Raw genomic sequence first — 12851 nt, 5'->3', positions numbered from 1 at the left:
GTGGTCAGGGTCCAAGTACCCTGGTTCTTGTGTGAGGCTGGTCACCTCTCCCAGAACTCAGTCACTTTTCTGCAATTACTAACCACTGGGAAGGAAGCGCTTTTTCTCAATTTCCTTTGAAGAGGACATTCCTTTATTAGCCCTGCTAACGTGCAGTGCAATCAAATTCCAGGCTGCAGTGAGTGGTGAGTAAACACATAAGCTGCTCTTCCTTTGATGTCATTAGGAAATTTCACAACTCTTCGTCCTGCAAGTAGACCCAGCCAAGGGATCTTTGCATGTGGTAGTCTCTCTGTTTCTTAAAAACACTGTATTGTGTTTTATGTTGACTATTTTAGACATCCACCTCTTCCTTCAGGGCAGAAATGTATATATACATATAATACATATATTACATATATATTTGAATATTAATATATATTTTAGCAATGATATTTTATTTATAAATATTTTCCTTTTCTCTTTTTTATTGAGGCAACATTGGTTTATAAAATTGCAAATGAGTTAGAAGCATAGGAGCACACCCTTCAAATGTTGCCATATATGCCCACCACAAAGTCATCCATAGTTCACCATAGTCCACAGTAGCCCCCTCCTTACTCTGATTTCCCCCTTCAAACTCCCCTTCTAGTAGCCTCAATTCTACAGTACCACATTGTTTTGATTATTATAGCTTGTAGCATAGTTTGAAATCTGGCCGTGTGATACCATCACTGTTTCTCTTTGTTGGTCGGGATTGCTTTAGCTATTTGGAGTCTTTTGTGGTTTGATATGAATTTAAGTCATGCTTGTTCTATTTCTTTGAAAAGTGCCATTGAAATTTTAATAGGATTGTATATTGTTTTGGGTAAAATGATGTTAATAATTTTAATAATGTTAATTTTGCCAATCTGTGAGAAGGTACTATATTTCCATTTTTAAAAAGATTTTATTTATTTTTGTACATCCCAATAGAAGAACTGGGGTGCAGGCCAGAGCTATAAGTAATGAGGGGATTCACTAAAGACAGAATGAGGAGCAGAGCAGGCAGATTTTACTGAAATACTCTGCTAAGGGGAGCAGTGGGAAAAACGGGTCTGCTGCGCTATATATGGGTAAGTTCCCTGGCCAAGGATCAAACTCAGGCAGTCAGGGTGACAGCACTGAGCCAACCCCTAGGCCACAAGGGAGGTCCATTTTTTGTGTCTTCTTCTTGTTTGGCTATAGGAACACAACTGCTTTTTGGAAACTGGTTTGTAACCTGCCACCTCTGCTGTACTGATATATTGTTTCAATTGTTTTTTTTAAGTGTCTAGGATTTTCTATATATATTATCAAGTCAGTTGCAAATAATGATAGATTTACTTCTTTGTTCCCAGTTTGGATTAATTTTATCTCTTTCTCTTGCCTAATTGCTCTAGCTAGGACTTCCAAGTCTATGTTGAATAGTAGTGGTGAAAGTTGACATCCTTATACCAGATCTTATATGAAAAGCTTTCAATATTTTACAGTTGAATATGATCTTGGCTGTGGGTTTGTCATGTACAGTCTGGGTAGGGTGGGGCTTGGTGGCATGGAATATGTAAATGCATTGTTAGGAGTGAGAACCACTGATCTAGGGTGTCATGATGGGGATACATGAGCAATAGAAGGTAATTGTGTGTGTGTGTGTGTGTGAGAGAGAGAGAGAGGAGAGACAGAGACAGAGACAGAGAGATTGTGAGGTCCATCTGGGTTATACTCAATTCATTTCTACAGAGTTTACTGGGCACCTATTCTTTGATAGCTGCTGATTAGGCTCCTGAGATACAAAGATTTGCAATGCTCTTCAGGAACATTTAAGAAAGCATACCTGTAAAGCTGAAGCCTGGTTTTCACTCCATGATCCATCTACTTCCCATCTATCATTTCTCTCTCCCTCCCTCCCTCCATCCTTCCTTCTTTCCATCAACCATCCATTCATCCATATGCTCGCCAACCTACCATCTATCCATCTATCTGCTCTTCTATCCCTCCACTATCCATCCACCCACCCACCCACCCACCCACCCATGCATCCATTTACCACCCACCGCTCATTCAGTCCACCACTATCCATCTCTCTACCATCCACCATTACTAAATGGAGATGGCACTACTCCCCAAAGCAGCATCATCTCCTCTGACCTCAGTGCCTCACTATCCCCATTTCTCCCTAAACTGTTCCTTTCTCAAGAGCCTTCTGTCCTGCCTGTCCCATTTGGTCTGGACTCTGCTCTACAGAAGGTTTTGACTCAGCAGTGTCAAGCCCTGGGTGGAAATTGAGGCATTTAATCACCTTGAAGCTTCCAGAGAGCCACATGTTGGGTATTGTATTTTTGGTTTAAAATTTCCTTTGCAGTTGATCCCAATTTTAGCAGTGGAAAATAAATCCTCAACTTTGGACCCAGATAGACCTGGGATTCAAATGCTGGATTCTCCATTTGCCTGTATGTCCTAAGGCAAATTCCTTGACTTAGGCCTAGTGGAGCTTCAGTTTATTTACCTGGAAGTGATTAAGAGCAGTACCTATGTCCCAGGGTTGCTGTGAAAGGTTAAAATAGCTGATTCTATGTGGAAAGCACTCACACCAGTGAGCTTGAGACTTGACAAGTGTCAGGCCCTTTCTGTCTCCCCCCCAACTTAGAGGCCTCTGGGAGACAAATGCATGAGGTCTTTCTGATGTGAGGGGCTTCCCTGCAGATGCTGATTGTGAAGCTGTGTGTGTGGATGTACAAGTGTGTATAGAGTTCTTCCAAAATGTTCAAAGGAAGAAGGCCTTGGCTCAAGCCTTGGTGGATTTCCTGGAAAAAATCTGGCCAAAAGAGATGCCCTTCAGAAGGGGGAGCAGCTATACAAGTAGGCAAATGTTGCCACAGAAACTGACTGGGTTAGTGGTTCTCTACCCCTTGTGTCTCCCTCCTGGATTTGTTTACCAGGGACCAGTGTCCTGTGGGAGATGCTCCTCCTTTGGGTCACCCTGACACTGGGAGCCACTGAAACTCTTCAGGATGGTCTGAGGCTCATTCAGTTTGCAGAGCCATGGAATTAAGATTTTCCAGATTTGTGTGATAGTGAGAATTCCCAAAAGTATCAGGGAAGAGATTCAAAGGTCCTTCCTGTAGCCCTGGGATGGGGCTGGGAATGTGTATCTTTAGAAGCATGCAGGAAGGCGCAGGTCTTAGAGACTGAAAACCCTGCAGTATTTCAGCTGTGAAGAAGCACTGAGAACCCACTCTATGGCCAGATATAATCAAACGCATTTGGGAAGAGTGGCTCAGTCAAGCTACTCCCCCAGGCAGGTCCCCACAAGGAAAGGAGTGAGGTCCTTCTCCAGCCCCGAGCATTGGAGGGGCTGCCCAGCATCCTTGAGTTCTCATAAACTTACGCTTTGGAGTAGTTCAGAACAAAGTCCACTCCTTTCTCACTATCAAATTGGATGTCGCGGGGTAAATCCTTGTGGCATTTGGCATCAATACTCAAGGGGAAGCCGGGGTTCCACTCCATCCACCTGAGCATGAAGAAGAAGAAATTGTGTTAAATACCTGGCATCTGGGTCAGCTGCTTCAGGGAAAGGCTGTGTGGCCTGAGGTCGTGCTGCCATCTCAGACACACTAGCTGGCACGTGTCCTGTGAGGTTCTGGCCCCATGGTAGCCAGCTTTGCTGTGTCTTGAGCAACCAGAGTGGGAGGTTTGAGGAGGCCTCTACACCTGAGACTGGGTCATCCCAGAGGGGTAGAGAGTGGTAGGTGTGCACCAGTGCACAAAAAGGAATTGGAAAATGAGACCTTAGAAGACCTTATTTATTTGAGATGACACTCAATGGCAGTGTCTCCTCAGCATAGGTCTTCTGTTCTTCATGGAAGGTAGCAGTGATTTAGGTTGTTATGCCAGACCTACACATCCAAAGTCCACCACCTTGGTCAGAGTCCCCCAGAAATCATGAGGTGATCAGGGTTGGGGAATGGCAGCCTTCCCAGCAGTGTGCACAGGTCTGTCAATAGCAGGTTCAGAGTTTGCGGTGATCAAAATATATTCCCCCATATTGAATGGATGTTTCTCACAATATTAAAATAGATGATCTCTGATTAATCCCCGATTAATTTCCTTGCTATGTATCCAAAGAATACAAAACCACTGATTGAAGAGAGATACTTTTATGATTATTGCAGCACTATTCACAATAAACAAGATATAGAAACAACCTAAGTGCCCAGTGACAGGATAAAGAGGAGGAGGTATATATACACAATGGGATACTACTCAGCTATAAAAAAACAGAAATATTGCCATTGCCATTTGCAACAACATGGATGGAACTGGAGAGAATTATGCCAAGCAAAGTAGGTCAGAGGAGAAAGACAAATATTGATGGTTTCACTCAGGTGTGGAATATAGAGAAACAAAATAAATGAACCAACAAACAAACAAAAAATACTGGAAATCTGACTGCAGAACCAAGACTACAAGAAGGGGAAGGAAAAGGGTGGGAAGTAAAGGGAGGAAGGGTGCCTACTGGATTATGGTGGGTAGCAGTCTGGGCACAAATGCCCCATATTGTGCAGCTGGGATGCAAAGGAGAGAGCTGCTCCCTGCAGCTTCTGGGAAAAGAGAAATATCAAGCTATCTCTAGATGTCTCATTTGCTATACTGAAAATGCAGCGAGAATATAAAGTATTAACAGACTCCCCCACCCCCTTCTCAAACAGCATCTAAGCCTTTAATAGCAAATCCAGTAATTGGTGAGTGAAGGAGGATTTTGGGAAGAGTGTTCATTAGAAAATAACAAGAAATCTAATTTTAACAAACGAAAATATCCAAAGTATTTCCTGAAAAATCAAGACCTAGTGAGGATACTCATCTTTGCTATTAATTGTTTCAGAAATTCTAGTCATGCAATTAAAAAAAAAAACACTTGTCAGTGATATAAACGGTGGAAAATAAGACACAAAATCATCATCATTTAGAAAATATGATTGAATAGCCAGGTAACTATAAAATTACTATTAAAATTGTTAGTCAGTAAACATGTTTAGTAAGGTGTGGGTGAGGGTATCTATTAAAAACCAAGTAATTATCTTTATCCCAGCAATATTTATTTACAAAGAGAAAAGTATCCCACTCCAGTGGGTAAACACCCTAATTTCCTTAGGTGTACATTGGCAAGAACTGTATGGAGAAAACTAGAAATTGGATTGAAGGGCATTCTACTAGAGGAAGGGCATAGGACAAAGTGACAGGGACCATGGAGTAGTTTTAAAATGCTGGTACAAAGCGCTTACGCGGGTCATTCAAAGCAGTGGTCGTCATGAGATTGAAAAAGAATAGCGAGATAACAAGACAATGATTAACATTTATTAGAACATTATGATAGTGAAAAAATAGTTGTGGGAAAGAAAAGCAGACAAAATCTACAAACAGACCCAAGAAGATACATGAATATCAGGTGAAACTGGCTTATGCTTGTTTTTGTTCGTTGTTATTCCCTGGCTTACCTTTTGTGTTTCTTCTGAAAACTTTTTTTTTTTTTAAATTGAGGTAACGTTGTCTTACACGACTGTATATATATTTTAGAAGTACAGCCTACTGTCCCCCCCTCCCCTGCCCTCCCAACGCCCCCTCTTGTAACCTCATTACTACAGTCAGTAGTAATGCTTTTTATGTGACCAGCAGGATTCTGTGTTTCATAGTTTAACCTATTTAATTCTTTCAACGCCCCTATAAGATAGTACTAGTAGTCACCTCCATCCCGCAGATGGGAAACTTGAGGCACAGAGAGATTAAGCAGCTTTCACAGAGCACCTGCCAGCTTTGCATGTTGAAGGTGTCATCCCAAGGCAATTGGAAGGAATGTACTATGAAGAGATGACACTGGTGACATTTGAGCCCATTTTTCATCAAGTAAAAATTATATGCAGATAAATTAAAGGCTTCTATTGAAAAACAAAGTTATAAACATAACAGACTACAAGTATTTATGTACCATTGAGGTAGACAGGATCTTCTAAGCAAAGCAGGAAACCCAGTTATAAAGAAAAACATATATCACTAAGAACATAAAAGACTAAATCTTCTGCAACAAAAACAACAGAAGACTGTTGCGCTGTACATGTAATATATTACTTGAATATATAAAAAGGTCCTTAAGATTAATAATTAACAAAAAATAAAAAGAAAGCACATAAATAGGCAATTCAAAGATGCTTATTAATTCACCTGTTATTAATTAAAGATGCTTATTAATGCAGATTTAAACAAGAATGGGGGTCTTACTTGGGGATTTTTACATGCTTAAAAAATTGAAAACATCAATGTCATCAGGTATTGGCAAAGGTTTGGGTAAAGTATATATTCATTCACAATTGTTGGGACTGAAAATTGCTGTAAAATTATGGGTAAGAATTTTTGTCAGTATTTCTTACAAGGAAAGAAAGGGTGATTTGACCCAGTCATGTGAGTTCTGGAAATTAATCTGAGTGGAATAAAATTATCAAAGTATTTGTACCAGGTTGCTTTTGCAGCACTGACTATACTGCCCAAATGACCAAACAAATATACTATGGGACTCAAGCTGAATATCCATCTGTAGGGTTGGTAAATTATGGTACAGTCACATTAAGCAAGAAATCTGTGCTAATTTAAGGATGAGGAAAACAATAAGATACTATTTCACACACATCAGATTGACAAAGATGAAAGTGTCTCAAGGTGAATCAATCCCTCAGAAACAGCAGCTAGGAATGAAAATTGGCAGAAGCCCATTGGAAAAAAAAAAAGATCCTATCTAGAAAACATGATTTGTGATCTGCAAGATTGCAAGTCTACTTTCAGGAGTATTTCCTAGTGCGAGCTGAGATAGGGAGATGCATGAGGAAGTTCATGGTGGATGACTTGTCATAGCTAGAAATGAAATACCACTCATATGTTCATCACCAGGAGTGGGTGAGTAAGGGGGGGCTATTCATATAATGGTGAGCTCTATGGAAACTGAAGTTATGGATGGAGTCTGTGATAACTGGTTGCTCTTCAAAAGAGCATGCAAAGTGACAAAAAATCAAGGAAGTCACAGAAGGATTCAATTAAAAAATGTAGATTAAGAACTACACAGGTATATGCAGTCACAGTGAGCGCCCACGGGCGCTGAGTTAGGATTTGTGTTTCCATCGTCCTGTCTGGCTGATTGAGTGATAAGGACCCACTGGCTTTGATGGTTTCCTGACTTCCTAACTGCAGACTATAAGTTGTTGCTTTAATTCTTAACTCTGATCTGGAAGCCTGAGGGTTCATGTGAAAAAGGAACTCCAAGATTATGCAGATGGTGCAAAGCTTACTGTTTCCTGACCGGAAGCACAGGAGGGGTGTGCAAAGGACAGATAAGTGAAATGCGAAAGAAAACATGGTGATTAAATCTAAGGAAGCGGTAAACTATCTCACCCGAAAACTCCTCTGCCCCTCTCCCTAGAGCCTGCCACAAACCCCATCCTTGTGACACAAACACATCATGAATCTACTTCTCCCTGGTAAAGGGGTATTTCCTAAAGGGTGCTCCAGAGAGCACTCATTTAGCAGGACATTGAGAATCATATATTACATTCTCTTGGAAAACACTGGGTTAAAAATTAACTGTTGTCCATGACCATGGAATTTCTCAGAATTCTCAGTGTTTTTCTGCATTGTGAAACTCCAGGAGGGGGAGATGACATGAAATTTCTTAAATTTGTTTTTACCATGGGGTCCTTTTCTGGGGAGAAAGTTTTAGGACCAATGCTCCAGGGAACACTTTGGAAAATAAGTATATACAAAAATTAATAATAGATTAACAAAATACCTGTAAGATAACTTATCAGCCATTAACATCTTAGTCTGAATTAGTGTGGCATTGCTAACACTTGTCCACTCATCGAACAGGACACAAAAACTGCCTGCTTCTCTGGCAACTACTTAACATCACACAAACTGGGACTGCTTCCTTTTACAGACCAGGAACACCTGGAGTGGTCACTGAGGAATATTACCACAGTGCTGAAATGCAGAGGAAAGCCAAGGAAGGAGCATAGAAATAATGGCAGCTCTTTGTGATGGGGATGGGTGGTGCAGAGCTCTTGGGCAATGCTTTGTGCAGGGTAGTGAGTACAAGAGTCTCAAAACTCACCCTCAGGTATCTGAGTTGAGGGGCTTGCACACAAATAATCTAAAACAAAATTCAAATTCATAGCTCCTTAACATTACTCACATTATGATCAGATTACTCTCCCACACTTGATAGTAAAGACAGAAGTTTTATTTAAAATTTTATTATGAAATCTATAATACACAGATATATGTATATATAGAAATGCACACATTCACACATGCAAAAATGCACAAAGCGACTATAAAACCAATATGCAGATTAAAGAACATTGTCAGTACCTTCAAACTATGTAGTTTCATTCACCCCAGCAATCACCATTTTTGCTTTTATAAGTTTCCTTGCTATTTATTGTTCCAGGCTAAATAAATTTCCTTCAGCTTTATGAACTGGCCAGACTGTCTGGCTTCTATTCTTTGACACCATATTGATGAGGTTCCTCCACATTGCTCTGGGGAATAGTGGTTTGTTGATTTTCTTTGCAGGGTAGAATTTTCACTATCTGTTCTACTGTTGATGTATATTGAGAGGTTTCCATTTTTTGGATCTCGTAATGGATGTTACTGTGAACATATGTGTACATGTATCCAGTTTCATATGAACAGGGATTTGGATCCAAGAATAGAATGTTTGGGGTGTAGATTATATTGTAGCTTCTATTTTTACTAGATATTGCAAAATTGTTTCTCCAGAGGGTGTGTCAATTTACTCCTTCCAGCAGTGCCTTCCCATAGGTCTCTAACACTTGGGCATCTCAAACTGTTACAGTTTGGTGCAATGGTGTGTGTGTGTGTGTGTGTGTGTGTGTGTATTAGTGGTAGTTTGTTGTGATCTTTTGATTTCTCTGCTTATGAATGAAGCTGATCACTTTTTTTTTTACAGTCAGTCCTTGTATTGCTCATATACTTGTTGCTCAGTGACTGCTCATTTTTTTGGGTTCTTGGTATATTAAGGATAATATTTGCTAATCACTCTGTGTTTTGTCGTCTTACTTTCTTTGTGGTATTTGTTAGTGAGCAGAAATTCCTAGTTTCAATATAGGTGAAAACTTTTTCCTTATAGTTAGTGTTTTTTGAGTCTTGTTTGAAAAATCTTTTCCCCACCTTGAAGCCATAAATAATCTATTTTCTAAAACCTCTATAGTTTTGTCTTTAACATTTAAATCTAGTCAATCTAAAAATGAGTTTTCTGAATGACATGAAGTAAAGTCTAATTTCTTCTCTCTTTGTTTTTTTTTAAATTTTTTCTCTTTCTCCTCATCTCCCGTCTGGATGGATGCCCAACAGCCCTGGCATTGCTTATTGTCAGTGCCCTCTGTAACATACTGAATATCTAAATGTGTGAAGTTCTATTTCTTGCTTTTTCGTTGTTTCATGGAAATGTAAGTTTTTGATGGAAAGAGGAAAGAGCAAAAGACAGTTTTGAGGCTGGGACCACTTAGTGGTCTTGTGGGAATTTCTGAAACTATACTTGAGAGCAATGGGTTCCTGAGACTGGAGAGAAGGATAAGGTGTTAAGAGATGATCGACCCCTGGGCCTCCCCGGTGGCACAGCAGGTTGAGTGCAGCTCTGTGAAGCTGTCCACAGCCTCTGCAGCGTGGGTTTGATTTCCAGCCAGCCAGGGAGATTCCCACATGGCGCGGCAGACCTCTCCTGTCTGGCCTGCTGCTCCCCTCAGCAGTGTATTTCGTCAGTCTGCCTGTTTTGTTCCCTGCTCTGTCTCTGGTGAATCCTCTCACCCTCCCATGCATCTAGCCTGTACCCCAGTTCTTGTATAAATAAATAAATCTTAAAAAAAAAGAGATGACTGACCCCTATATAAATGAGAAATACAAAAAAACAGATTCTACCCAGCTGGGACCAATATTGATGAAATGCATACCCTTACACTGCTTGTGAAAACTGGCTAGAGTATTGAAGATAAAATTGTCAATATATGCCAATAACTGTACTATTTGATTCTGCAATTTCCTTTTGACATTTGACTTCTAACATGTAGAAAAGCATTGAATTTTGTGTATAGATCTTGTATCCTGCAACTTTGCAGGATACACACACACACACACATACACACACACTAGGGAATTCACATGCAGTTCCATTATTTGTGTATGTGTGTGAATTCCCTAGGATTTTCTGTATACAAGATTATGTCATCGCAAATGGCAATGGTTTCACTTTCTGTCTTCCAGTGTGGGCACCTTTCTTGCCCTCGTCTAATTTGCCTAGCTAGAACTTTCGGTACAATTATGAATAGAAATGGCAAAAGCTGAGGTCCTTGTTCTGAATCTTAAGAGAAAAACATGCAGCTTTTCCCTATTAAGCATGCTATTGACTCTGAGGTGTGAGGTCCTTTTCTTTGCACATGAGACTATTTCACAGAACTCATGATAGCTCATTTTTTTCGGGAAGCAGTAGGCAAGAAAAATTGCCCCCTTATGCAGGTATGTACTTTATATGGATAATTGAGCCAGTTCCTGGGAGCCTTTTTAGTATTTTCTAGCCAGCCGTGTGGGTCTCCTCTGACGGTGCGAGATCAAAAGATGCTCTGGCTCTCATAGTCTGGCAGCTGGTCTCCTTGCTCTGCCAGCCCAGCCTCCACGGTCCTCACGTTTAAGGATGTTGTTCTCTTTGCTTCAGCCTTCAGCTGGGCAGCCATTTCATCAGCCTCCAATCTGGCCTTCTACACTTGCGTCTCATTGCTGCTAATCACCCCCACGAATTGGTCCTTCACCGAGACCTTTAAGAGCTGGAACCTGTGTGCGCCTCACTGTGTTCTCTTGCTCCCAAGCTTGACGGCGAATGCTCGGCAATGTGTTGGTATGGTGGCTCACCAGGCTGTCTCAGACATCCACATCTCCTCAAAGACTTGTGGTTTATGGGGTCTGTCGCCTGGTCAGGACAATGATTTCCAGCTCCATTCCTCCCTGGTCTTTGACAGACTGGCTGGAGTGGCTCCTCCATGATTCCAGTGTGGATAAAGCTTCAGCCTCCTGTGTATTCTTGCAGCAAGTTGCACACCCATCGGCTCAGTGTATGCCTCGCTCTTCTCAGCCCCTTCTTTCCGGGCTCAGACAGGCTTCTTGGAGGTTTCTGTCTCTGCCGCCCTTTTGCTTCAGTTCCTTCAGCTGCTCCATGACAGCCTCTGCCTCCATCTTGTGCTGGTTCCCACTGAACTCCAGGTAACTGGCTTTTTGTTTTTGCCTCTTAGCACCTAAGCTGTGAACAAAAATGTCCATGCACGGACTCCAGGACTTAGAAGGCTCAGAGGCTGCCTCCCTTGAATATACTCACATTGTATTTCCTAGGAGTGTTCTTCCACCTCATCCTTGCCTTGCAGCAGCAACCACAAGTGCACTTTCTCAAAGTCTGCCTCCACTGGCCATTTTAATGGCTCTCCTTGTTGCTTGCTGAGTGAACCTCCTTGCAGCGCTGTCCCATCAGCAAGCCTCAGAGGGTGTACCTGGTCTCAGATGTGCTCAGTTTCTGCAGATGTTCCTGCTGCTCCTCAGGATGTTGCTGTCATTTGTTTCTCTGCCTTCAGCTCTCCAGTGGTTCCCTCCATGGCTGACTGGCTTGGTGGCGGCAGCCCCATCCATCTCCGCCTCCGCCAGCATGGACGTGGGGCACTCCTGCTGCTGCTGGCTGAGTTTCTTCCAAAGCTTCAGCCCTCCTTGAAGCACTGACGTGCCACGACATGTGTTCTGCTGGGTCTCAGCCAGCTGGCAGGTTCCTCTCTCCAGATCCTTTGTCTACTCCAGGAGTCTTTTGGTCATCTGGGCATCTTGGCCTCAGACTTGAGACAGCCAACCATGTTTGGTTGTTATGGTTTGTTGTCACAACCATTCATTTTGCAGTGACCTCAGTCACTGTCTTCTGTAGAGAGGTCATTTAACTGCATCATTGAGACCAATTTTTCTGAAGGTGGTAGGGTGATCTCCAGGCAATGAGGTGGATTCCCCCATTTGCATCCCACATGCCAGGTGGGTGATTTTCTAGGAGGCATCCAAGGTACCTTATTTTTCCCAGACACTCCACTGCATGTTCATGGAGTCCTCTTTCGTTCCAGCACGTGCTGCCAGGTGTCCTCAAGAGCTTTTTTTGCATGAAACTCATTACTTCAGTTATTCTCATAAAATGGAAACCAGGAGCGACATGTCTGCACCTAGAAATGCCTTCTTATGGAGTTGCTGAAGTTGGAGTTCAGAGTCCTGCCTTGGAGATGCCGTGGAGGATGTGGTCCAGCCCTGGCCTTGACGCCGCCCTGCTCAACTGTGAGTTTTTTTTTTAATGAGTTCGTTTCAATTCCTATTTTTTGAGTATTCTTTTAAATTATGAAAGGATGTTGGATTTTTGTCAAATGCTTTTTTATGCAAGCACATCAGCCTTTCGAGATGCTCAAAATCTATTAAGATGATCTTGTGGGTTTTTTTTTTGTTCTTTATTGATAGGGTGTATTACATTTATTGATTTTTAAAAAAGATTTATTTATTTATGCATACAAGAGCTGGGGTACAGGCTAGAGATGCGGGGGTGGGGGTGAGAGGATTCACCAGAGAGAGAGTGGGGAACAGAACAGGCAGATTGACTGAAGTACACTGCTGAGGGGAGCAGCGGGTGAGACAGGAGAGGTCTGCTGCGCCATGTGGGTTGCTCCCTGGCCAGCCAGGGATTGAACTCGTGCTGCAGAGGCTGCAGATTGCTTCATAGTGTGGTGCTTAAC

At 41.9% G+C, this 12851-nt stretch overlaps 1 protein-coding gene across 4 annotated transcripts in view; it reads right to left on the bottom strand.

Moving 5' to 3' along the window:
* The window catches only part of ALOX5 (arachidonate 5-lipoxygenase), a gene marked incomplete at both ends in the record, with an annotated part of 40594 nt that overhangs the window by 18811 nt on the left and 8932 nt on the right, over positions 1–12851 (bottom strand). For all 4 annotated transcript variants that reach the window (XM_084245115.1, XM_084245118.1, XM_084245116.1 and 1 more), the window contains one exon: positions 3386–3508. In XM_084245115.1, the coding sequence (XP_084101241.1) occupies positions 3386–3508 (123 nt within the window). The remainder of the gene's footprint in view (positions 1–3385; positions 3509–12851) is intronic.

This window comes from Talpa europaea, assembly GCF_964194135.1.
Source record: "Talpa europaea genome assembly, chromosome: 10".
Taxonomy (NCBI): Eukaryota; Metazoa; Chordata; class Mammalia; order Eulipotyphla; family Talpidae; genus Talpa; species Talpa europaea.
The sequence above is the reverse complement of the archived record's forward strand: the minus strand, read 5'-3'. Positions and strand labels throughout refer to the sequence as shown.